Genomic DNA, 26,447 nt, shown 5'->3' on the forward strand with positions numbered 1-26,447 from the left:
CTCACCTTTGTTGTGCTATCACCCCCCCCCCCCCATTGCTGTAAAATCTCCCAGACAATGATGGTGACAGTTATAAAAATTAAGTCTGCATATATTTTACAAGCCATGGGAAAGAAAACGCAAACAATATAATGATGAAGAGGCTGAGAATTCTTTACTCTCCTACTTTAATGTTTGATTCATTAATGCACTGTTATTGCAGGTGACTCATTTTGGCTTTAACTGGAGAAAAAAACAAAATAATATATTATATATGATGATTGTTACACTGTAACAACTGGTTTTTTTTTTTAAAGCCTAATAGAATGTTGAAGACAATCTTAAAAAACCTTGTCCACTAAGCACTTATATAAAGTAACAGTAATATAAAGAGTCGAGCCCGAACCGTGTACCAGCACAGGAAGTCAAAGACCACAGAAGTTACAAAAACACATTTATTATCTAGACTTTTCAATCATTTTAGATGCGCTAGAATTAAGACCATTTAGTATATCTTCTGACATTTCTTTTCCATGTAAAAGACGGACAACAGTTATTTCTAAAGAATGTCCTGTAAGAAAAAAAAAGACGTATATACATTTTTACAAACATTCAAACAGACAAAAATAGATTTGAAAAAAAAAAAGAAAAAAAAAAAGAAAGCACACGTTCATGAAAATTACTGAGTTAAAAATGGCTGAAACACACCGGCACCTTTGCAAACATCTTTTTAAGTAGATCATCCAGACGTATTGTTTAATCTTGATTGGGTTTTCTCTGTTACACACTTTTACTTTCAAGGTTATTTTAAACATCCCACTTGTATGAATACAGCTGACACACCATTGTTTCGAGATGATAAAAGGATTTACACAAAACAAGGTGAATCTAAAAGTGAAAATAATCCTCATTTTGGACGCGTGATTGACCTTTCAGTGTTTTAGCGCGATAAAGGCAGCGTTGGCGTGACTAAATACCAAATACTGCAAGTTTCTTTTTCCTATTTGAGCTAAAGGGAACAATATAAATCCTAGATCCTTCACTCTGAATCCTCGACATCAGTGAGTCTACTATGACTGAAACCACATGAATATAAACTGCATTGAATTTCACAGCAGGTTAGTAGCTATCTGAAGCTACGCTCAGCTCAGGTACTATAGATGGTGAATGAAATGTTTCATGCTACAGCGCCTGAGGTCAGGGCCGAGACCTGAAGACTGCGATTTTAAGGCCGCTCACTGTGACAGTCAGGGGGACACTAAGTGGTGTGTTGTACTCCAGGTAAGTTGCATTATGATTGGACGGTATCCTGAGATGACTCGAAAGGCTGCCTGAGAACAAAATCAGAACTCGGATGTCAGTGAAGATGAGAGCCAGATGACGTCCCAGAGGGTGAGCTGACAGTTAGCAATGGCGTCTATGGGTCTCGAGTGTGAGATTTGAGTTCGATGACAGCCAGGATTCAACAAGGACCCCACAAACATGACCTGTTGGAGCACTGTCTCCACATTTCATCAGGTCACCGGGACAACTTCTACCTGTAATATCCCACGCCACTTGTTTTAGGACACTACCACCAAAACATTAGGGGGACTGGCCACAACCCCGTGCTGTGGCCTTGCTTCCTACTTGTTATTTAGAGGGTTGCGTTGGCGGTCTACTAGTGGAGACAAGAACAAGCGTGGTTGATAACAAACTTGTGCAGCACAGCTGTAAACAATGCGTGGAAATTTAATGTGGCCGTCTATTTCCTCTCACCTCATTTCCAAATACTTCCCTTCCCATAGCGATCATGTGTGTTAAGAAGTATGATCAATTCACAGAGACGCACTACAACAGAAAAGTGTGTGGAACGGCGAGAAGGATCCATCGCTGGTCTTTCAATAAGGAGCATGCGAGAAGAAACACAAAAACTCGTAGGGTTTCTTATCAGGACCATAAGAAGGGTTTCTGCAAGTCCAGATCTTCTGTAAAAATACTATAAATATACTGTCCTGTCCTGGAAATGTATTTGGTTAGGTGAAACACGTTTGAATTCATATAACAAAGAACCTTTCAATGATTTTTGTTTTTGCTGGGACTTGGACAATAGTTGTGTGCCTTGTGAGGATCAAACTTAACACCAATGAAATCAAATATGCCTGTATGGATTTCCGTTCGGTTGTGTATGCAGCAAGCGTGTAGGTGGGCAGCTACCACTACGATGCAGTTGGTGAGGAGTTTCTGTTAAGACAGCAGAGGTACTATTCAGACAGTGTAGGCGTATCAGAAAAGCAAGCTGAGGTTCTAAGGTCAAAGAGTCAGAGCTGAGAGATCAACAGGCTGTGAGCATCATCTGTCTAGAACAAAATACCAAAACAGTGTTTGCGCATTCACAGCCTGTAAAAACATTCACCCATCTGTCCGTGTGCACTCACCTCTCCACCCCCGTCTCTGCATTATTGAGTTGGTTTGTGTCCACCTTTTACTCTTTCTGCCATTTGTTTACATATTTGCCCCGAAGGTTTTGACACAGAACTGTTTTAACATCCCAGTGTTCTCCATAAGAGCTGGTCACAGTTTAATAAATTCAGAACTCCTTTGGTCCCTGTAGCTGATCCCAGTGCAGTCCTCAGCTGAGAGCAGTAGAGAACTTAATATCCACTTCTTCTTCCGTTAAGATCCAAACTCCAAATGCAATAATATATACAGGCACAATGGATATGTGCTTGTAAAATGTACTTCTTTTCTTGGTTTCCTTGGTAGAGCGATAAGAATTTGCCATCAAGGTCACTCAAGTCCACGATTTGAAGCTTGACACAAACATTTCTGGTTATACGGACACGAACAAATGTCCTTGCTTTCATCCCACGTTCTTAGTAGATGACCTCGTAAACAGTGGCCTTCTTGTCCCCCGAGCCAGTCACAATGTATTTGTCGTCCACAGATATGTCGCAGCTTAGAACTGAAGAGGATTCTTTAGACTGTAGGAGGAGGGAAAAGAAAATACACAATATGAAGATAAATCAGGTAAAAGAGCTGGATTAAATTAGTGCAGGCCTAGAAAAACACAGCCTCAGTGTGTATGAGGTAATGAAAGCACTACATTGATGCTCCAGTTCCAATCAATACTGCTGAATGAGTAAAACTGAATGTCTGTCAATGTCGTCACACAGATGTGTGTTGATGCACAAAAAGTGGGACAATAAAAGCTATTTTAGAATTGAACGTGGATGCGTTATGAATTCCAGTAAATGCAGTGAAGAGAGTACATATAATACATACATACATTCAATTGCCATACGTTCACTGCATCAGAGGCAGTCAGTCTATTGACTTTTATATATTACCTGGAATATGCTGGCTCCATAAGGTGTTCTCCATGCATTTAGTAAGTTGTCCTTCCCTGTGCTCACAAACCATTTGCCTGAGTAAAGAGACAAAGGTCAACAGTGAGATTTTGTCACAAGAACATTTGTTTAAACTAAATTCCAGAGTTCAGGAACTAATAAAGTACATCTATCATTTTACTGCAGTAAGTAATAGAGTGTTTCTGAGGTCGACGTCAAAGACACCCTGTTGCTTACCGCAGTAGGCAAACTGCAGTGAGAGGACACAGCTCTCATGGAGGTGGAGCTGGTATTTGTCAGGCTTGGTGACATGAAGAACCTCAACATTGCTGCTCTCCATTCCCACAGCAAGCCACTCTCCTGTCGGACAGTAGCCAAGAGAGAAGATCTGGAAAGAAATCACAGATAAGGTTGAGAAAATGACCATTTTATCCACTCTTACTGACATTTTATTTACTCTTACTGAGAGTTGATAATATAATGTTCCATACGCCTTTTTAAATGCCAGAGTTGATAACACGCTGAGTTGATCCCAGTGCCCACCTGTGATGTAAAATCGTGCTGCTGCAGCTGCCGTCCCTCTCTCAGATCCCAGGACCGGACAGTGTTATCCAGGCCTCCGGTCCACAGTTTGGTGCCATCATTGGAAATGTCAATACAGCTGGCTCCGTCTGTGTGGCCCTGGAACTGCCTGGAGGGACACGCAGCGTTGGAAAAATGACAAAGTGAGCATCAGAGAGCCTGAGTAGTGGTACCACACTCCTGAGAGTTACTGCTGGGTACTAATCAGCTTCAAGGAAGGATAATTTCCAATTTTTCCTTTTCTAAAATCAAATAATGCACTGAAACTTTTTCTTACCTAACCAGTGTCTGATTGTGTAAATCCCAGACAGCAATATTGCCATCGCTGCAACAAGAAAAGCAGACCTTGGAGTCTGGGCTGATGGCCAGGGCGTAGCATGCTGGTGCTGATGATGTTAATTCTGCCTTAATCCTGGGGGTAGGTGTGGCCAAATCCCAGATTGACAACGTGCTGGCTTCACCTCCAACAATCAGCGTCCGACCATCAGGGAGGAGACGACAGGAGCGGATATAGTTGTCTCGGTTCTGATGTGGCGGATATGTAAGAGTTTTTCTGTTATTGTTTTACATAAAATGCAAGACTTTGTATACACCCTTTTATGAGTCTGACTATAAGAGAAAGAGTCTCCGTCGGTATGAGTGTGTTCCGGCAGTCGTCCAATACACTACACACACAAAAGGGGCCCAAGCGGGTGCAGTCTCCAGATCTTTTGGAGGGGTTGTCCTCCTCATTGTCTGGCGGTCATGAGTAGATTTTGGTCATCAGTATGTGTTGACAGCGCTTTCACCGTGGTGTTCAATCATGTCAGCCAGGCTTTACAGCTCGCAGACATTTGCTGGATGCTAAAAGCAAATTCTTCTTCACTTCCCCTTGAGTCAATGAACAAAATTGCCATTGTGTCAATTTGTCATTTATTTTGTTGAAGTCAAACTGTACACTTCCTCCACCCGGTGTGAAAGTGTTATGGACGCCATCTTTAGTAACCATTACCTGCCCAAATGTATTTTATCAGTGTGGTCAAAACAAGTTATTAAAAGACAATCTGCTGCTTGATAATGTCTCCCTGACATGACCAAGCCTCATTTAAACAGTTTCAAACAGGGATATTTCATATTCCCATCATCTGACTCACCAGACAGTCGAGCTGCGACACAGGACTCTTGTTGCCTGGGTGACTGATGTCCCAAACCTTGACACAACCCTTCCCTCCTGTGTACACATGTCGAGTGGGGTTACTGATGGTCACGGCACAAACCACCTCGCCATGGTTCAGCGTGTTGATCTGCCGGGCGTGGCGAGGGATCCCCGGGCCTACCAAAGCATCTGGAGGAAACGGGACGGGCTGCATCTGCCCATCGGCTGCCACGTGGAAGGAATATGCACTGAGGAGGAGAGGAAGATATAGAAAGTAGATAAAACCTCATTATCTATTTCAAATAAGATGTTTTATTTTATATATCAGTTGATAACTGAGTTGTCAAGCTGCCACGAACAAACATACGGTTTGCCACCGGGGATTCCTGTCAGACTGGGAGGCATTCCAGGAACTCGCATGTGAGGATGAGGATCAAAACCAACCTTGATGAGAGAATACAGACATTTTATGAGCACTGTGCAAACACACACCCATAGGCATTGGCAGAAGACACACAAGTCAATACTACCCCCTCTAACGGAACATAAACACTTGTGAACACAAAGCAAACAGACACTCTAAACCGCACACACACCCTGAATTGGAGTGACAAGTTTAAGGGTCAGCAAACACCAGCAGAACTGTCAGCCCAGACACACACACTGTCAACACACACGCAGCTGGTAAAAAACAACAACCTCAGTTTCGATCAAGTGTTGCCCAGACACAGCTGCCAGTCTACGAAATCTGTTTAAACAGTGCAAATGACACTATACAAACACAGCTTCGAGTGACGAGGTGAGCGTAGTGAACATCAGCATACTCACTATATAAATACTATCCCACGGAAAACAGAAATACAGCTGTGTGTCTAGTGATGCATTTCAAACTTTGTAGTAGAAAATATATAGTGCTTTAAGAGAAATATTCACCCCTTCATCTTTATCCCTTTACAACACTCGTTTACAGTACATAAAAATACGTGTACACAGTATGTGTCTGTCTGTTAACGACATCTAGCACACATAAAGCGTGGGATAATTTCCTCCAAAAGGCAACAAGTAAATGGTGAGAAAATTCCTCTTCAGTTTTGTAGCACTAGCAAAATGTAAATAAGGCCAGGAGAGGAAAATCTGGGGCCTCTAACATACAGAAAGGAATATTATTTTCTCTGAATCTAAAGTGACCCTCTGCCACTCACCATGGGTGAACGCCCATATGCAGCTACAGCAGCGGCGGCAGCAGCACTCATCTGAGGGGAAATGTTGTGTAGTCCAGCATAAGCTGCGGCGCCGGCTGCTCCAGCAAGCTCACCGTTCATCCCTGCTGCATGCGGCAACATGCTAAAAGCACCTGGGTATGGACCCGGCACAGCAAGGGGAGTCCGCAGACCTGCAGCTGAGGAGGAGGTGAAAGGACAGAGAACATTAAGATCTAAACACGACTCGGAGAGCTTTTACAGGAAAACCAAAAACTGTAGCTGTAACTGCACCTGCGCTTCCTGTAAAAGCACAGTACCTAAAGTACTAGCACACACCACAGATATACAAGTTCTGTTTTTTTTCCAGACATCTTTTGGCATCACTGTTGTAAACTTACTGGGGGGATGTGGAATTTCCATGGAGGGAGGTTTAGACAGGCTTGGCCTGATACCAGGTGTGGAGCTTGGACCAGGGGTGGAATCCCCTCTAGGAGTGGGTGTGCTCGACTTGAGCCCAGGTGTGCCTGCTTTGTCTCGCTGCCATGGACAAAAAATATGTTCACATATGAACTACAGATGCACATGAACTACAGACTTATCAATTCACTTTCCAAACTGGTCTGGCCAACTGCATACAAAGGCAGCAGAAACAAGTTTCCATCCATACCATTGCCATCTCTTTGGATTTGAGGGAGGAGGAGCTAGCTGATGATGCAGTAGAGGCTGGGCTGCAGGGGTCTTTCTTGAGGAGACGTGCTTTATCCAGGCCATTCTCTCTAGGGGAGGGGAGTGGCGTGCCACGGGGGGAGGCTTGTTCCTGGTGAGAGGACGAGGGTGGGACTGAACACTAGTGTTGCCATTTTGTAAGATTCAGCAGCATGTGAATCCAATGTGTCTTGAAGAAAAGCATACTAAACTAAACAAACTGAATCACATGGTACAACATACTGACCTCATTTGAGACATCCACTACTAAATTGTCATCACTTTTCTCCCCATCACTATCCTGCAAAGGTAAACAAACAACCAACATTCAATCAGATATGAAGGAACTTCATGATATTTAGAGTGTGCAGAGTACAAATGAACAAATACATTACTCATTGCTCACTTAAGCGACACTGCTCACACAGAGGCAGCATTTCTTACATAGTGGCTTGAGTCCTTATCATCCACTTTTCGTTTCTTGTTGTCATTTGAAAAATCAGGTCCGTTCCGTCTCTTATCTGAGTTCCTAAGACTTTCTGGCAGCAACGAGTTACTCTGCAGATGAAAGTAGAGAGGAGGAGTAGAAGGACAATAGAGCCGAGAGACAGGAGATAAAAGGAGGAGGACGGGTTGCCAAGACAGGGAATAGAAAAAAAAAAAGTTTGGAGGACAAAGCAAAAAGTAACGGTGAGAAAGTTTTGCTATTAACAGGTCAAGTCATACTTTGTTTATACATTCTACATGAGCCCACAAAACTGACCTGGCCATCATAGACTATTAATTACAAAACCTCCTCTGCTATGTACGGAGCAGGTTAGAAAAATAGATCCTAGTAAGCAAATAGGTTAACAGTTCACAACAGCACAAATTAAGCAGCAAAGACACTTAAAACTGCAACTTCTTTTCTCACTTGACCAGAGCGCCGGATGCAGCAACACACAAACACAAGCCTCTGAAGTTGATGATTACATTAAGTGGCTCTCAAAGTGCTCCCTCTCCTGGCTCTGACAAGCTGCACTGGCTGCAGTGCATGCAAGTGTGTCAGCGTGCCTGCATGCGTGTGTGTGTGTGTGTGTGTGTGTGTTTGTGTGCGTACACAATGTGTAATTGACTGTGAAAGCCTGTGTGTATGTTTGTGTGTAACAGACTATGTGTCTGTTACTTGCATAACTCTTGTGTGCCTCTGTTACACGCACGCACACACACACACACACACACACACACACACACGCCCCCCTCTTGCCTCCTGACCAACGGATCCTATTGTTAATGGATTAAAGCTTCATGTTGAGTCCATTATAGTCTCAGCCTGTCAATGAAATGTGCATCCAACATACACAAACACACATGCGCGTGCACAAATTAAGCGACAGCGTGAGCGAGTGTTTGGACTTTGATGGGGGGGAAGGGTAAATGAAGGAGGAATAGCTACGAGAGGAGGAGGAGGAGGGTGAGAAAAAGGGGAAAGGGAGTGGATGAGATTAGAGGACAGAGAGGATGGAGGGAGGGTGTGAGAGTGTGGAGGAGAAGAAAGGGTGACAAGAGACGAGGGAGGGGAAAAAGGTTTATGGGGGGGGTCAAATTCTGTACTCTGCCAAAGGCCCCCTCCCCCATCCCACCTCCTCCCCCTTTATAGAAAGGTTTTAGTGAGCTGAGCACAGGAGCACTGACCCGCAAAACATAAGCAATTTCCCCCCTCCATCCCTCCCCATTCGCCTTTAGCATTCTCTCTCTCCCTCAGACACACACACACACACACACACACACACACACACACACACACACACACACACACAAGCTCAGTGTCATATGACTGCTGCACCTTCACCCTCCCCTTCCTAAGCCCTCCCCTCTCAGTGGTGGTGATATTAAACACAATGAGAGTCTTTAAGCGTGGGATCAGGGGCGGTGGTGGTGGTGGTGGTGGTGGGGGGGGGGTAATCTGCTCGCTGAGGTGTTAAATAGGCACAACAATGCAGGCTGAGCTGAGGTGTGTGTGTGTGTGTGTGTGTGTGTGTGTGTGTGTGTGTGTGTGTGTGTGTGTGTGCGTGTGTGTGTGTGTGCGTGCGTGTGTGTGTCCATCCGTGTGACCATGCTAAAAAGCTCATTTGGAGGAGAAAGGAGTTCAGAGCAGATCTAGGGCAGAACTAAACAGGCAAACGAAAGCTTTTCCCCAAGAGGACACACACATAAACATGCACACACACTTTGAAACTCACAGTCAAAGTAAAAAAAAAAAAAAATCTCCACAACAAAAGCTATTTGGTTCTAAAAGGTGTTCTTATGCATAATGTCGCGGGAAGATGAACTTCCCTGATCTGTGACGGGAAACTGGGTCACTGAAGCAGCAATAACGTGATAATATAAACAATAAAATTAACATTAAAAACTGGACTGGCCACAGCAACAGGTGCAGTTTACCTGGAGTCTTTTCATTTCTTTAAAGATGATAGTGTTACTTTTAAATACCGGACTGTTGGGTAATCTTCTACTGTATTTTTCCTTGAATTTGTATAAATCTCGCTGATCTGATAGAGATCTATAAATTGTGCTATGTCACTTTTGATCTAAACTACAGACAAAATAGACCTAAGGACTTTTAGAGAAGATGTAATGTGTCACAACAGTAAGCACTGCTGCAGAGAGTGGAAGTACTCACTGTGCCAGGCTCTCGCTCTGTTGCCAACGGAGGTGTGTATGAAAGGGTTCAGGTCATGGGGGTTGGTCAGTCACCATTTCCAAGTGGAAAAAAAACAACAATAATTATGAATACAGCAAAAATACCATCTGATTTCAGGAATATGGTCCACAAAGTACTGTTATTTTTTTCCAAGATGGGTAATAGCTTATAATTTCCCTGTCTAGCGATGTTACTATGCTGGGGGGTATGGCAGTCACCTCTCAAGTGCTCAGGTCCTGCAGGGTGTGAGTCTGGCCCAGACAGGTGGGGCTTCTTGTCACCACCATCTTTCCCTGCCAGGTGAGGAGGAAGAGCACCGAGTGCTCCCGACAGAGCAAGGAGACCAGCTGAACCACCTAGCTGAGAGGGGTGCAGGCCTGCTGGGTGGGGTGTGAGTGGCACAGGGGCTCCACCATGGTTATGTGATAGGTGCTGCTGCTATCAGACAGAGAAAAAGAAGAAAGAGGGATGCAATTAGGTCAGATGAGAGAATGGAGGGGTTTGATTTAAAGATGCTCCAACACACTCTAATATTGTGCTTGACAAAAAAATAAATGTTTTCGGAGGGTTTCTGTCGAATCTCTGCCTCAACTTATTTAAGGAAAAGATGAGCACAAAGTTGTGTGTGTAGTTTTAGCAAGTGTGTGGGTGTGTCATATGGGAGTTGGAAAATGCAACATTACCGAACACTAAAATTCTCAGCATTAACCATTTTCAAAATCAAGCAGTTTTTCAGTAGTGAAGATCATCCCCAAAAAAAAAGAAAAAGATGAAGCTCAAGCACAGTGCAGCTTTCTGGTGTGGTCTGAGATGCAGCGGCTATGGATCAATAAATGATGTCAGACACCAACCTTTGTGTATCTGAGCATAAATGCAACCTTTTTATTGCCAACTGCTGTGCTAGCAAGTCCCTGAAGCTAGTGACATCTTAATTTCAGGATCACTTAAGATGACCTGAGCTTTAAGGAATTGTCCACCTGAATAAAAATTACAGTTGTTTAGAGACTACTGCTCTCATAATTCACCTGTGTAAAGTAGAGTAAATAATGGCAAGAACTGCAAAAATGGTCAAACCTTTTCATTCACCTATAGGTAGAAATCAATGGGACTCTGTAATCTAATCAATAGAGATTTCTGACCCTATTGAAGAGGTGAACAGATGGGAGAGTTACTTCTGTGTCTACATTTACACCACTTCAACAAGCTGCTGCAGTCTACAAGGAGGTGAACACATCATCTCCCCATATCCCCCCGACACACACACACATGCACGCACAAACACACACACACACACACACTCCACCCTCTGAGGTCAAACACTGAACAATACTGACAGCTGGGATCACAGCCCAGAGCCCGAGGATGTGGTGGAAGATCGGGGGAGGGAGACGGGGAGGAAAAGGAGGAATGATGGAGGGGTAGGGAGGGGTATTAGGAGCCCCAGCTGCTGCCTGCACTGTCAAGTCTTGTGAGGGAGTGAGGCAGCTAAGGAGAGAAGGGAGGAGAAAAGGAGAGAAGAGGGTCAGAGAGAGAGCGAGAGAGTTTGGCTGGCAGCCCCTGTTCTCTCTTTCACACCAAATCAGGCGCTCATCTGAGCGTGAAATTCCTTTGTGTTCCAAAACATCATTATTGCCTCCTCAGACAGTAGCCGCGAGAATCCAAGCTCACTGATTCGCCGCGGGGAGGGGAGGAGGAAGGGGGGAAAGAATGGAGGGAGGTGGGGGGACACAGGAGGCAACTCGGTGGGGGTGGAAGGAGTGCTGAAGGTCAAACCGACTTTTATCTCACCTAATTGACTAACCCACTCCCCTGCTCCCAAGCCCCTGGCTTGTCTTTTCCTCTCTATCCATCCTTCGTTCTGTGCTTCTTGCCTCAATGAATGAAGGCAAAACAACAAAATACACTGAACCCCCATGCCTGCTTGTACACACAAACACACACACACACACACACACGGACATTTCAAGAGTTAGCTTGCCTGCCAAACAATCAAACATAAACACACCCACACGTCACACTTGATCACACTAACATGCGTACACAGACTTTTGATAAACAAGGCAAGTAGGCAGGCTCTCTCTCTCTCTCTCTCTCTCTCTCTCACACACACACACACACACACACACACCCAACCAACCTAACCCTGCCTGTTGTTTTCAGAGGATAACAGAAACACACGCTCTGCTACACACAGATGCACACACAAACAGATGCAAAAAAACACACTCACACAAACGGGACCCCTGATGGGAGCAAATGGAGGGGAAGTATTGGTGGAGGCAAGGGGAGCCTGGTTTGTCATGGGATGTTAGTGTGAGCTGGTGCGTATGCATGTATGTATGAGTGTTGTGTGTCAGTGTGTGTGTAGAGGCAGGGGCAACATGCTTCATTACACTCATTTAACTCACAAACGGGGTGAATGACAGGCTGGCGTGGGAGACGGGAGGAGAGGGGAAGAGGGGAGTGTAAGGGCAATGCCATGACCCCCCTTTTACAAACACTGAAATCCTGCAATTAAGACTCAAAAAGCAACTGCCAAATCTGCCTCTCCCCATCTCTCTCTCTCTCTCACTCACACACACTCACACACACACCCCTATCAGTCCACGCCAACTAACAAGCACACCTCACATCCAACTCTCAAAGCCTACCCACTCTCAGCAAAGCTCTGAGACCTCCCTCTTTCCTACATCCCCCTAAACTCCCATGGCCTCTACTCCCACCAGCCGGGCCCCTACTGCTCCCACCAAGCGAAGTATTCTCAAAAACTCCGTTCTGACCCAAAAAGTCACCACCAACAGCTCAACTCAGTCTGTCATTTCAGTTAAAGTGCAACCAAGAAGCCTCTGTTTTTGTAACTTTTTGTCCCTCTTATGCTGCCAGTCCCTTTTCAGCTCAAGCATGAATAGCTGGTCACGGCCCATCCCTCATTGTAGACTGCTGACATCTTTTCAATACACACCTCTCATCACACTGAATCATATCCTCCACTCATTCACCATGAAAGAGGATCACTTCTTTCAATCAATACATTTATTTCCAAACCCACAGTCCATAAAAAGGACCTTAGATTTAATGTCCTCAGATTTAATTTGATTTCCTTGCAAATCTTTCATATGTCTGAAACATGGTCCTACCATTGCAGGAATATCGACAGGTATGGGCCATTTACCTCACAAGTGATTTAGTGAATGAGGAATTTAACTAATTGCTTTCCCTTTTGAATGCAGTGTCAGCTCCTGTTGAAATGTAAAATGAATGCAAGCTTGTATTTGGTCAACTTATCTGTGGAGTATTGTTTGCAAGGCCAGTACTTCTTTCTTTCCTGTACTCTATGAAGTTTGTCCCCGTCTGCTTGCTAACTCTTGTTTGAGACTTAACAGAGCAGCATTATACCACACATGCAAGTGGAAATTCAAGTGTGTGAAAGAGCGGAGTGTTTTGGGTGCAGAGGCAACTGTCTGCGACGCTTAGAAACACTCAACTCAGATGCTAATAATCCTGAAGCAGTGTAGAAAGCAGATGGAACCTTCTAATTTGTTTTGGGGGGGGGGGGGCCATGCACACGATCACTTTTGGTTATTAAAACTACAAAAATCTCACTGGCGGTAGGTATTATTGGGTTATTGCTAAATAATCTTGATTCTGTCAGTAACAGTCCTTAAAATTGCATAAGAACACACCAAAACAAATATGTGAAAATTTATAAATGACTTATTAGGGTAGTGTGTTTTCCGCACACATTCAGGAGTCTGTAAAACTTCGCTTTTTTATATAACTATCAGTAGAGAAGTTTCCATTCCAATGCGTCATAAATTTTAATTGACTTTTCAGAAATTCTGCAAAATACAAAAGAAGTGCCTCTTACATCCTGAATATGTGACATGAGCATGGGGATAACTAGAAATGTCCCAGCTTTTTTTGAAAAGATATTCAGGAAAACACACACACAGGTATACAGTACAGGTCCAGTAAATATAAATGGAGTAAGTAGAAGAATACACACTGTAGGTGGAAGACCTGGCAGTCCACGTACCCCGATGACTGCATTGAGCTCTGCCATGGTCACCTGTTTGGCCCGCTCCACCGCTTGAACCACCTGCTGCTGATGCTGCAAAACACACAGATATACACCCACCCAACACACACACACACACACACACACACACACACACACACACACACACACACACACACACACACACACACACACACACACACACACACACACACACACACACACACACACACACACACACAGTGTTTTTGAGGGCCTAGAGAATAGTACAGACTTATCAGTAGAGTAAGCAGAGACAATCAGAGTGAATCAATGTAGCTGAAAGCACACATGCTCACCTCCTGCGAGAGGAAGGGGATGACTTGTGCACAGATGGTGTTGAGTCTCTTGGCAATCTCCGTCTGAGCGAGGGAGAGAAACACAGACATAAAGAGACTTCATTGTTAATAACATAATTACATTCATTTAGTGAAGACAGCTGTTCGGTAACGCCAATAAAGTAATACAACTGCAGACATACAAACACACCAGCAAGCCAAGACACACACAAATACACACTGAATTACAACTCGAGAGCGTGCAAATTTTGAGCATCGCCAACACACACTTACACACAACGATGAGATTTTCCTCCCTAATAATCAGCGTGAGCTCAAGTTTCTCTCTTGCCTCTTGTTTTTCTTTCAACCCCTTTCTGCTCTTGTCCCTTTTCCCATCAGCACTTAAACATAATCTCATCAGCTACTAACTTCATTTGCTCTCCCTGTGTATCCATGCCAACACATCCGCCTGCCCCCCAAACCCCCGGAGGTGGCTACAATTGGCTGCAACCAGATACCCCCTTAGTGGCATCAAATCAGATAAGCGCACTCATATTACATATCATCCAATCAAATTGATTCGAAGAAGGCCGGGGTGAGGAGGGAATTGGAGGAGCCATGAAACGTAGTAATGGCTCATCAGCACACATAAATAGATACATAGACGCGAGCTAAACGTGAGAGCTTCGGTTAGATGATAACTTTATTCTGAAAAATACTACAGCACTTGGGCTGGGAATGGGGGGACATGGTCAAAATCTAATATCGCAACATCTCATATTGAGACAAAGTGGTCGGTAGAGATGCACCTTAATAGGTTGGGGGGGGGGGGGCAGTTTCACGAAAGTCTCTCTGTCTTTGACTATCAATCAACAATGAGAAAGCAATGCGATAATGAATTTACTTATGGGCTTTTCTAAATGTTTTGGAAATTAAGAAATAAGTTAAAATTCAAATCAACACACGTTTTTTAGTATTTACAAAATGTGGACATCATTTAAATTTTTTTTTTTTAAACTGTAATAACCACTGTATACCAACACTGGTAAATATCTGCTATTGGACAAATCAGTTGGAAAATATCGTCCACAAATACGATATTGTGCGTCTGTCCTTTTCGGATGAGTTACTGTTACCCACACAATGAGATTTGTAATCATCATCAGTAATGCGGATACAGTAGCTGAGTAGACAAAGTCAAATATTAGAACAGCATGAAGAGTCTGATAAGCTCAGACAATTACATCACTTTAACTTCGCAACCTTACGTGATGAGTTGTGTAAAGGGGTGGTTATCCATACAGCCATCCCAACTATCACCTCACCTGGTGTTGAGCTGAGTCGTCCGCTGGCCTTGTGTCCCCGTTTCGCAGCCCAGTAATAATACAATACATCCTAAACTATATCATGTCCATTTCCTTCTACTGACAGATTTATGTTGTTGCAAATTGTATTACCTGAAAGGTCAGGAACTGGAGAGGTAATCCTTACGATGGCTGCAGCAAGATCTCATTAAACTTCTCAGTCGATCAGATGCACTCACCTACGTATCAGCTCGTCTGACCCTGTCACAGTTCAGCCAGTTATGCACTTGAGTGAGCTAAATAAAATCCTGGTCTGTTCAGAACCAGCTCTGACCTATTCAAGTAACTGCTTTATCTGTAACTTTAATTAGACTATAAGTGGAACCACAGAGACTAGGTCAAACCTGGTGTGTGGCAGGAGCGTGTTGGTCTCATCTACAGTCTGTAATGTCAGTATCACGGATATGAAATTATCATGTGCCATGTGTATCATTTGATGAGGATGCATTTAAACGAAAACAAGGCTGCTCTTCAATACATTACATGACAAATCATCTTAACCAGGTCTAATACAGGTGAGTGAATATGAACCATCATTGAACATTTTCCTCACAATGAATAACTGAAGCTTCATCCAGAGTGAGAAAATGTAGGGTTTTGAAGACCTTAAGATCAATTTGACTGCACCTGTCAGTCAGTAACCATGAAACAATGTCCAAATTACATGTGAATGAAAATGCTCATTTAATGTACCTTGGAACAACACTATTTGTATACAGTGAAGAAGGGCCAACAAGATGCAACAGCACATCTGCTTTATAATATGTATTGTGTAGAGAGTTGCATTTACATATCAAGTAACACAGCAGGAAGCTAAAAACAGTTAGGTGGACAAGGCTGTGAAATGTCAAGCCATTAGTCCTCTGTGTCAGCCCTCACATGCACCTCATTTCGCCTTACTATGGTGCATTATAGTGAGGAACATTAACAACATACTTCCAGCGCTGAAGCAACTGTGCAAGCCAGCGCACACGTTTGTTGAATTCCACCTACTGTAAATCAATCTTATTACAGGCTTCCTAATTCATGCCACGCTCTGAAAGAGCTATTTTAGGCCGGCTATACCTGTACTTCAATTCTCAGAAACCCAGGTTGTAAGCCTATTATTAGCCTTGTATAGAGGCTCACCACTGAGGCTGTCTGAGAATAATCTGACCAACTGCCATCAGGTCAGCTTAGCTTTTCTAACTAAGCTAACTGACAAAAGTAAAGCCTGGTGCACACAACAGGATTTTCCTTTTTTTTAAAGTGGGAGACTACACAGACATGATGACCTTAGCTGATCTTTGATATATTCATACCAAGGACATGTCAGCATCAAGATGCACAACCACACACTTAGAAATCTTTCTGTATAACGAAGCAGTCATTTTGGGGACTTCAAAGAAAGCTATGTGAACAACCAGGACTTCGGATATAAACAAACGTGGAAGTACACTGTCATTTCCATATGCTGTTTACACAGAAAACCAAACAAAAACACCAGATGAAGCCACAGAGGAGAAGACATTTTGCAGCGGGAGCTAGGCGAGAGAGCAACTTCATGGTTTTACTGCAAAAAGCTAGTCTCAAACTAAGTCACCTGGCACTACCTTGGCATTTTGAAGTGTGACTAACGTTAGCAAAACAAGGGAGTAAAGTTCAGAAATTTGGACTTGGCACTGAAAAAGGTATGACTGGGTACAGTTACAGTATTCCAGGTCCCAGGATCATATCGGTTAGAACGTTAATGGAACCCAACTCTAAACACAATGTGATGGGTGGTGCTTCTCATTCAGCTCATTCAGTTTAGCTATGGTGGCGTCCTGCTCAATACTGCATCACTGTTCCTTTCACACTACAATCAACTTGATTATCCGTCAGAGTGCAATGGGCCAAACAAACATCATACAAACCAGTCTTCAAATACTGAGAGGTGCAATCCTGAAGTGGGTCATTGTTACAAACTGTGAGTCAAGAATATTTGGGGGGTAAGTGTCCAAGCATGACTATTTTTTACAATGCCAGTTCTTCATCCAAATGATGGTCGTTGTATTACTGAGAGTTTTGACAAAGTTGAGGATGCAAATGCACACACTAAGTGCAAACAGAGAACAGGCTTCCCATTACACTTGTAATTGGAACATTACAGCTACCACACACACACACACACACACACACACACACACACACACACACACACACACACAGCAGGAGGTGGGTTGTTAGTCTGCATCCCCCACACCCCCCGCCTACAGAAGCTTGTTGCTCCGACAACTGCAGCCCCAAGCTAATGACCTCCCTTGGAGCTTTAGTGTGTGTGTGTGTCTGTGTGTGTGCATGCACAATAGGAAGAAATGCATCTCCCTCACAATGAAAGAACAGTAGCTTCACATGGACATAAAATGGAAGAAAAAGGAAAGGAGCGGTGGTGGAGGGTGGGGGGTGGTGTGGCAGAAGGAAAAGGAGCTCCCATGATTAAAAAGAGTGTGAGGGGGGAAGAAAGACACTGAGAACTTAAGGTATAAAATAGGAGAATAACACAAGAGGAGGAGAAGATGAGAGGAAGGTGAGAGGAGTAGAGAATCATCTCCACTCCTCAGTGAAGCAGCCAAGCCAATCCACCTCCAATTTCCTCTGGTCTCACCGGTCGATAGCTGTGGTAATTACTGGTAAACGCTTGGAGCCCTGCAACACTCCAGTGGGGAAATGTGCGTTTGTGTGACTGAGTGTGTGTGTGTGAGTTTTCTCTCCTTACGAATGTGTTTTAACTGTGCAAGTGTGTTTGTCTTTCAGTCTTCGTCCATGTTTGTGTGTCCATTTGTAGTTTTGTCTCACTTTAATCATCAAGTGAATTTTAAATGAACCATTGTTATGACACAAAAGAGGAAATGCGTATGAGGTGGAGCGTATAAAGACTGTCAGATGGCAGTATAGGTGAAGTTACACATGGTTTTAACACCAGAGAAGAAGAGCAGCCATTTTCAAGAAACACAGACAGAAGTCTTGGAGAATCGCTTTCAGTTGGTCAAGTTGTTATTGTCTACTACTACTATTGTCTAACTACCAGCTAGTATCAGACATGTTGAAGAAGATGGCAGCAGAAACATGATTCAAAGACTTCCTCCGAGCTTATCTTCCATCTTGTTTTGCAGATTTATTCATTTATTTGATTTAAAAAGGCAAAAGCCATTCCAAGTGGGTACAGAAAATTTTAGCCAAATTAGGTTTCCCACAGGTTTGCCAAATTTGTTTCCATCTAACTTTTTGAATGTGATACTTCAAAAATGTGCATGAAAGAGGTTGAAAGGTTGAAAGAGGTTGTTTTCTATGCAAGTGTGACTCATGGGAGATTGAGATTATAATGAACATTAGAGGTGATTTTTGGCACGGTGGTGCAGTGGTCAGCACTGACGCCTCACAGCAAGAAGGTTCCAGGTTCAAGTCCTGGCTCTTTCTATGTGGAGTCTGCATGTTCTCCCTGTGCCTGCGTGGGTTCTCTCTGGTACTCCAGCTTCCTCCCACAGTCCAAAGACATCAAGAGGGGACGAGTCTGATTGATACTCTAAATTGACTGTAGGTGTGACTGTGAGTGTGAATGGTTGTCTGTCCCTATGTGTTGGTCCTGTGATGGACTGGTGACCTGTCCAGGGTGAACCCCGCCTCTCGCCCGAAAGCCGCTGGGATAGGCTCCAGCCCCCCCCCGCGACCCTTAATCAGGATAAGCGGAAGAAAATGGGATGGATGGATGGAGGTGATTTTTTGAAATATTGCCCTGTCTGCCAACTATTCCTATTGGATGTACTTGGATGGTAACACAACACCTGTATATCTATTCGTTTGTCTCTCTCCTCAATTTATTCACAACTGGCTGTACATAAAGTTTCCACTCCACTCCGAATGAGTTTGTTCATTGCAACAGCCATGTGATTATTCTGTATCATTTGCCGGCGTACTTACATTTCTGCCTTGTGTTGATGTGTGCTTTGTTGCCTCTAAAAAGGTGGAGCTCTACTGTGTCTTCTCTCCTGGCCTCACCGTGATCAATCCCCTTGCCCTGCCCCTCTAATGTAATAAAGCGGGCCGCTCCCCTAGACAGCACCAATCAATTTACAGAGCCATTCATCCTGCCTCTGGGCTCAGCCGGCCGGCCCTAACTGGGGAAATGGAGACAGAGCTCCATCGATCACGAATAAACACGCACATGCATGGAAGCAGTGAGAACGCACGCGTGCGCGCACGCACACACACACACACACAAATGAATGAACATACAAATGCACTTGTGCACAGGCAAGGACACATCAATTCTTCTGCAGAGAGAGAGAGAGAGAGAGAGAGAGAGAGAGGAAAAAGAAAACATAAAATTCCATACCTGTTTGTGCATTTCGATGTTGAGGCCGTAAGACATCTCATAGTACTGAGGAGAGGAGAAAGTCAGGTGTTAGATACCAGCGAGGAAGCTAAAACTTAGAGAAGTTGAAGCAGTTTAATTGGAGTGAGCCTCCATGCTGATCGTCTTTCAAAGCTCATCAGGGAGCTACCAAACTTCTTTTATAAGCATCAGCAGCACCCAACGCTGCGAGTGTCACCCTCATGATCAAAGCAAAGAAGATGATACTGTTCAAGTGCGTGCGCCTTTCAGTGTGATATATTTGTGTACATTATCTCCTGAGGCTCATTATTGCGTGAACCTGAGTGCTTTTATTTATTCATTTATGCGTTCAGGGTTGAACGAAAAGTTAAATGTAAAATCGACTGTGTTTAACCTTACGAAATGTAGCGCTCGCTGAGATACAGGAGCTCATATCCGATTATCAAATAAAAACAAACAGAAAAGTTATTACACAGACGTAAAACTGCAAACATCCTCAGTTGCATTTCAGCTATTTTTCCCTCCTTTTGTTCGGGTAGTGCGGTGAACGCAAAGGTTTCTCACGGATTCTGTCTTTTAATAGCCGACTAGGTCTTGCCCCGTCCCCTTTATCCCTTGTAGTGCCCGATGTTTGAGGAGTAGAGCCACGGATTGGGTGTCATCACAGAACCAACCTTACAATCTCTTACTTTGATCTCAGTAATTCTGCCTGTCATCTCAGTCAGTGCAGCGCCCGAATTATGTCTCTCTCATCTCTGTTCCCCGACTGCTTTGATCACCACATACCGATAAGATCAAAGCTAGAATCAAGAATCTTGCCTGTCATCTCAAACCCCAGATGCTCAAACGCAGCACCAGCAATGAATTAACACAGAGTTTCAAATCGATCAGATTGACAGTTGTTGAGTTCGTCGAGTCAAAGGAATACACGCACAGAGATGTCCTGCATTTGTAAAAGACGATGAGACGATTGACATGACGTGAATCTCACCATGACATAGTGTCTCTGCATCTCAGTCTTTTCACTGGCCAGCTTCTCACACTCCAGCTTGAGACTGAAAAACACCAGGAGTCAAAATTTATCTTCACAGAAAATAAAGTGAAGCAAATTCACTTTCATCCCCAACTCAGTCAAAACAGACTTAATATGTAACGTCATCACCCCTTCAAGGGAGTAATTTTGCTGTTATGAACAATCAATTGAATATCTATTATCAGTTCTATCAATCTCTACCAGAAGTTGCAATTTATACCAGCGTTTTTTTTTTCATTTAGGACTTATATGAAGACTACTTTAATTGAGGACAGTTTGATCGACAAAGAAGGAATTTGAAAACATCGCTTGGTGTCTCTGATATCCATTTTCTCCTTTTCTTTATATTTTATCAACAATTTAACGATTAGTCATGAAAATAATGGACACATTACGAATAAGCGCAAACTGCAGTCCTATTTTGAGCTCTGTTTGACAAAAAATACATTTATCATCAATTCATTTTAGCCTTTGACAGATGTGCAATAGTCAGCAGCCTTAAAAAAAACTACACACACACACATACACACAAAACCCCAAAATAAATAGTTGAGCAAGCAGTTTGTCGATCCTACAAAAGAGAATAACACTGGCAGAGCACGCAGCTTGATAGAGGGGTCACTCTCCCCTGTAATCCCCCTTCCCATTTACTCAGTGATTAGAGAACCTGCAAATGCAAAGACAAACCTAAACCTTTTATCAGAAACATGGAAGTAAAATGGAGAAGATGATTCTTCCTGTTGAACTTTATTTGTTTGGTTTAACCCCACCTTTGTCTTTGGTGTGAGTCCGGATGTGAATAAGAAACTTAACAGACGGTGTGGGTCAGTCGTTTTCACCTGTTGCATGGTGACCCCCCCCCCCCCCCCCACAATAAAAAAAAAAAGAACAACTGCACACACGTACACAAGCTGTCTCTTTCCTAGCACACAACCATGGACACACACTTGGGAAAATAAGGAGTGATTTATGAAACCCTGAGCCCACACGCCACCCTTCACCAAGAGTAAGACCTACCGCAGTGTAAGCCCAAGTACTCCTGCCTGGAGTTTGCTGCATGTGTGCACTTGTGTGTGTGTGTGTGTGTGTGTGTGTGTGTGAGTGTGTGTGTGTGTGTGTGAGAGAGAGAGAGAGAGAGAGAGAGAGAGAGAGAGAGAGAGAGAGAGACTGTGTGTGAACCTGATCCATGTTTATGAGTTAGTCTGAGGCCAGGAATGGGGTTTTGTTCATTATGGTAAGGGGGATGACTGTGGGTTGTGGTGAGGTTTTAGTGTTACAGGGTAGATGACAATGAGAGAATTGGCTGTCATGCTGCTTCTACAGACACAGAGGAGCTTTCCATGTGAATGTTAGTATTTTCCACCTGTGGTACTGAGCCTGCAGGAACTGGAACTCTTCCTTGATGCGGTCCAGTGATTCTGGGATGGTGAACTTGAAGGGCTGGCCTGGAGCCTGGTGGGGCGTCTGACACAAATACACACACAGGATTATCACAATCATAGTCCCTCATTAGGTGGCTCTCATATATGCATGCTCTCCAGGCTCATATGGAACGCCAACAATGTTTAATTATTAGATAAATATTGATATTATGCTGCTTAGGGCAGATGTAAAACCTAATTAGCAAAGAGGAAGAGTATGGTGTATTCATGCTGTTACAGCTAAGGTCAGACAAAGGCTGAGGACCGAGTTACAGACGGGTGAACAGCAGCTCAGGCAGGAAGTCTTACCGGGTGTCGCCCCTGGGGGAACATGGTTATCTCCGGGAGGATGCGCCCGTCTCCTTCTTGAACCCCTCCCCCTTTGGAGGGATCAAACTGGGGTGAAGTGAGGCTACGAAGTGCTCCTGATCACGGAGACGAACCCATCTCACGAGGACCGTTAATTTCGAACAACACTGAGCGTTTAATGTGAATCCTTGCTCCTCTCCGTCTCTCGCCTTTCTTCCGTGGCTGTCCTCTCCTCCGCTCCAACGGCAGTGCGGCCGTAAATCAACCAGAAAAACACGGGAAACGGCTCATTAGCTTGAGGCGGCGGAGAGGAGGAGGAGGAGGAGGAGGAGGAGGGTAAGACCCAGGTGAGAAATGAAAAGGCTTGGAGCCCCCTCAATCACTCTGGCGTTTGTTTTGTGTCGGTATATTCCGAATGGAAAGAGCCAAATATATTTTTCAAAAAAAAAAATCAAGCCAGTACTCCTTTACCAAGCAGCCCAGAACAGTCGGGCATTACAAACAAATCCACACAAGTTAATTGCAGTGAAGAGTTCCCACTTGACTCGCCGCGGTCGCCAGTTGGCGGTTGAACAGTCAGCAAAAACTGAAATATTTACTTCCCCGCTGAGTTCAGATGAGAACATGCGAATAGAAAGGCTTTTACGAGAAAAAGAGGAAATCTGTTGTTAGTTTTGATAACAACAACTCCCACCGCGGAGGCTGCAGTCCACCGTCCTGCTCTGCTTTACCTCAATGGCAACTTTCTCACGCGGTTTCACGCTCCCAGCAAACCGAAACTGGAGCCCGGCCCACTGGACGAACTCCAGCCAATCACAGCTGGCGCTCCACGTGGGGGTAAATGATGTAGCTGGCTCATCTGACCAATAGGAATCTACCAAACTGCCCCGAGTCCGTTGACCTGCTTGAGCTACACGGATCCTAACCAATGAAAGCGAACCTAAGGAGCAGCCACTCCGGAGGCGCGCAGGGCGGGCAGCGCCGTGGGTGAAGGCAAGTCTCACCTGTCAATCAAAGTAACGTGGGGCTCAGTTTAGTCAGGAGTTGAAGATGCGCGTGCACGCACGCACGCACTCACACGCGCGCGCGCACACAGACACACACAGACACACACACAAAAGTAATCACCTCAAACACGCAAACATGAACACACACATACACACACGCACAGCGACACAAATACGGGCTTTCTTGGCCTTACTGCTGTGAACCTTCCTAACAAGTGTCATGGCACATCAACTCAAATCTCTCCCCTTGTCACTGTCTATGTAATATTATACTGCCCGCACTTATTTAGTAGCATTTGCACAATATAAGCACTGCACTTGTAAAGAAATTGTAAAGAGAAAAAAAAATCAGATAGTCTGATGCCGATGTTCAATACGAATGTGGAGCTTCAAGTGGCTGATCAATGTATTTTCTGCTATATATGTACTATGTTGTGTTGAATGGTATTCATCCATTCAATATGCAGCTGCAGACATGAATACTGTGTTTCTTACTGGAGGAGGAACATTTTCAGTAATGTTTATCATAAGATGTTAAGTAGAATCAGCAGTTATTTGTATGCTTTAGCTGACACTAACGCTTCAAGAGTACAATATTTAGACCTCAATTACAAATTTACTTTTTCTTTTTGATGCTTTTTTTGTGGGGAATATGTTACAAGTATGCGTAAGATAGTGAAATTTTGTCGCTTTTGCTCTCATAAACAGTGGAAACTGTGCTAACTAGAACAAGCTAAAGGGATGCAAGTGAACTAAATGACAGGCTTTTGCTATCTTGGCCACTATGTATAAAGACTGGTGAATATTACATTTGTCTAGGTGACAAAAAACAGAGAAAATTTACTTCTCACCCCAGGCTAAGCAGAGGATGTCTTTGTTGCTTTCTTGGAGCGTATTCCACGTGTATACAAAATTACAGGCACCAGACATCCGTACAAGGCGTAAGGCTTCTGCGGGTGTATTTTTTCCCAGATAACTTCTTCATTGATGTTGTTTCTGCTGTAAGAAGATGCAATGGCACTAATTTCAATTTTACTTTTCAATAGATAAAAAATTAAACCACTGTTTCAACAGGAATGGTCAGTGCCTTGGTTGCAGAACCCCGCGTTTTCCAACCACTGAGCTAAAAAAGACGTCTTTGCTGACTTAATCTCATGTGAATCATCCAGGGTGCACGGCTCCCCGGCGCCACTTTAACTAATGAGCATGTGCAAGCCACACACTTGTACTGCTCATCCCAGACTTTTGTTCACGTATTGGAGCAAACCAGCTAATTAATGGAAGAAATACTGAGTGCGAGACATCCTGACCAGCAGCAGATGTGATAAAGTCACCAAGTCATGATTGGCGAGGTGGTTGAAAGTGGGTCGTAAAGCAGGCTGCGTTCCACTTATCCCATCTAAGCACCACTCACTTCATAGGCAAAAGCCCCTCAGCCCACCGCTGACTTGTGATTGGTTTTGAGAGCTTGACCCCTCACCCTCTGACCTCTGCAGCGGCTGATCCAGTGCATATGAGAGACTCCTGACTGTGATCGGCCGTGACCTTTTCTCCCAGCACTCACTCACACACTCACACAGGTGCTGTTCAGTGGGTGGTACTGTTGGTCACAGCGACTTGCCTGTGCAGCGACACACGAGTGAGTGTGATTGTGCGTCTTTAATTCCATTTTGCCTTTCCGAGGGTTTGTTAACACTCATCTTGACGCCCCCCCCCCCCCCCCCGTCTCCCCATCTTCGCTGAGCGGAACCAAACAGATTGCCTCGTAATGTAAGCCAGTCCCAATGTTTGCTGCATTTACAGCCTAAACCAGTTACAAACACAAATCCTGCCATGTTGTCTGGAGGAGCGTTTTGGTGCATGTAAGAATATGTACCTTAAAGGCTAACAGGCATGTTCAGGCATGCTTTTTAACCAGAAAACACTAACGTCATCTACACGATGCTTGTCATGTGAATTTCATGAACAAGTTCCCAGCTCTGTTATTATCATTGTTTTTTTTTTTGGGGGGGGGGGGTTTCTCACTAATGATTACCTGATTTTTCAATAATTTTGAAGCCTTTTTATAGGGTTGCCTAAATGGTACCTTTTATCATTTTATGTGACTTTGCATCCATCCATCCATTTTCTTCCGCTTATTCCTATTAAAGGTCACGGGGGGGGGGGGGGCTGGAGCCTATCCCAGCGGTTAGGGACGAGAGGCGGGACACACCCTGGACAGGTCGGTGACATTGCATATCGGGAAATTAAAGAAGAGTACATCAATTTGGCAAACAGCGTTGTACTTTAATATATTTTGATGAAAGCTATATTTTATCAGAAATTTTATATTGGGTAAAATATACCTCACATTAGGGATGGTGTAACTAATTTTAACGTTAGTGTTCTTGGGTTAATGTACTAACATATTCTCTAACGAGCTGTGTTAGTACATTAACGAGCTGTGTTAGTGTTCTTGGGTTAATGTACTAACACAGCTCGTTAGAGAATATAGTTCATTCCTACCCATAAGTTGGTAGGAACATAAAAAAAACAGGTTATAATTTATGAAAAGGTCAATAAATGAACTCCCTGATAAAATCAATAAAGGACACTATTAACCCACTGTTAAGCCTGTATGAAGGTATATAGAAACAGAAAGGGGGAAAGAGTTTGTTGCCCCTCTGATCCACCAGTGGAGGTAGGAACAGGTACAAATGCACGTCTGTGCTGAAGTGACAGATGAATGACGAAGCAGCTCATTCAAAACACTTTTACCGTGGAGGTTGCAAGGGATGCCAGGAGGCTCTACAATTTTTCACTTTTATGTGTCTAAGAGTGGCTGAATCAGGGCCGAATCAACACCTGTGTTAAACAGTTGTTTTTATACGTCACGCCTCTGTTGCTGAATGCTGCAATGCTACATGAAATATGAGAAGCATGGTGATTGTGAACGAGGAAAGTTTCATGATAGCAGGGTTATTTTCTCAACGATATTGTGGAATATCTGTGTAAAAGAGGGTGACA

At 43.9% G+C, this 26,447-nt stretch overlaps 1 protein-coding gene across 4 annotated transcripts; it reads right to left on the reverse strand.

Annotated features, from left to right (window-relative positions):
* Window positions 1-115: 115 nt before the first annotated feature.
* Window positions 116-23,238, reverse strand: LOC147259994 (transducin-like enhancer protein 1). Of its 4 annotated transcripts, none has more exons than XM_086206324.1 (20): window positions 22,435-23,238; window positions 22,068-22,168; window positions 20,663-20,726; window positions 19,672-19,716; window positions 13,972-14,034; window positions 13,652-13,726; window positions 9,834-10,050; window positions 9,595-9,611; window positions 7,377-7,490; window positions 7,180-7,233; window positions 6,895-7,044; window positions 6,626-6,764; window positions 6,228-6,424; window positions 5,393-5,469; window positions 5,024-5,273; window positions 4,168-4,415; window positions 3,852-3,999; window positions 3,546-3,696; window positions 3,309-3,385; window positions 116-2,942 (listed from the first exon to the last, which is right to left on the reverse strand). In XM_086206324.1, exons 1-20 carry the CDS (start codon window positions 22,456-22,458, stop codon window positions 2,835-2,837), a joined length of 2,319 nt encoding a protein of 772 aa, XP_086062450.1. In that variant the 5' UTR covers window positions 22,459-23,238; the 3' UTR covers window positions 116-2,834. The 4 variants fall into 4 exon arrangements, with proteins under 4 accessions (XP_086062450.1, XP_086062449.1, XP_086062448.1 ...); XM_086206323.1 differs by having other exon boundaries at window positions 9,834-10,053; XM_086206322.1 differs by having other exon boundaries at window positions 117-2,942; window positions 13,622-13,726; window positions 22,435-23,237.
* Window positions 23,239-26,447: the final 3,209 nt, after the last annotated feature.

Source organism: Aulostomus chinensis, chromosome 6 (assembly GCF_037954235.1).
Source record: "Aulostomus chinensis isolate RoL2024-O1b breed Wild chromosome 6, RoL_Achi_v1.0, whole genome shotgun sequence".
Lineage (NCBI taxonomy): Eukaryota > Metazoa > Chordata > Actinopteri > Syngnathiformes > Aulostomidae > Aulostomus > Aulostomus chinensis.

What these genes read in the sequence shown, in the direction of transcription:
- LOC147259994 (XM_086206321.1), bottom strand. Translation starts at nt 22,458, where the DNA reads ATGTTCCCCCAGGGGCGACACCCG. An exon ending in TCCCCTTCCTCTCGCAGGAG is followed by an intron (nt 13,727 to 13,971) that starts GTGAGCATGTGT and finishes TGTGTTTTGCAG; the next exon opens with CATCAGCAGCAGGTGGTTCA. An exon ending in AATCCAAAGAGATGGCAATG is followed by an intron (nt 6,765 to 6,894) that starts GTATGGATGGAA and finishes TGTCCATGGCAG; the next exon opens with CGAGACAAAGCAGGCACACC.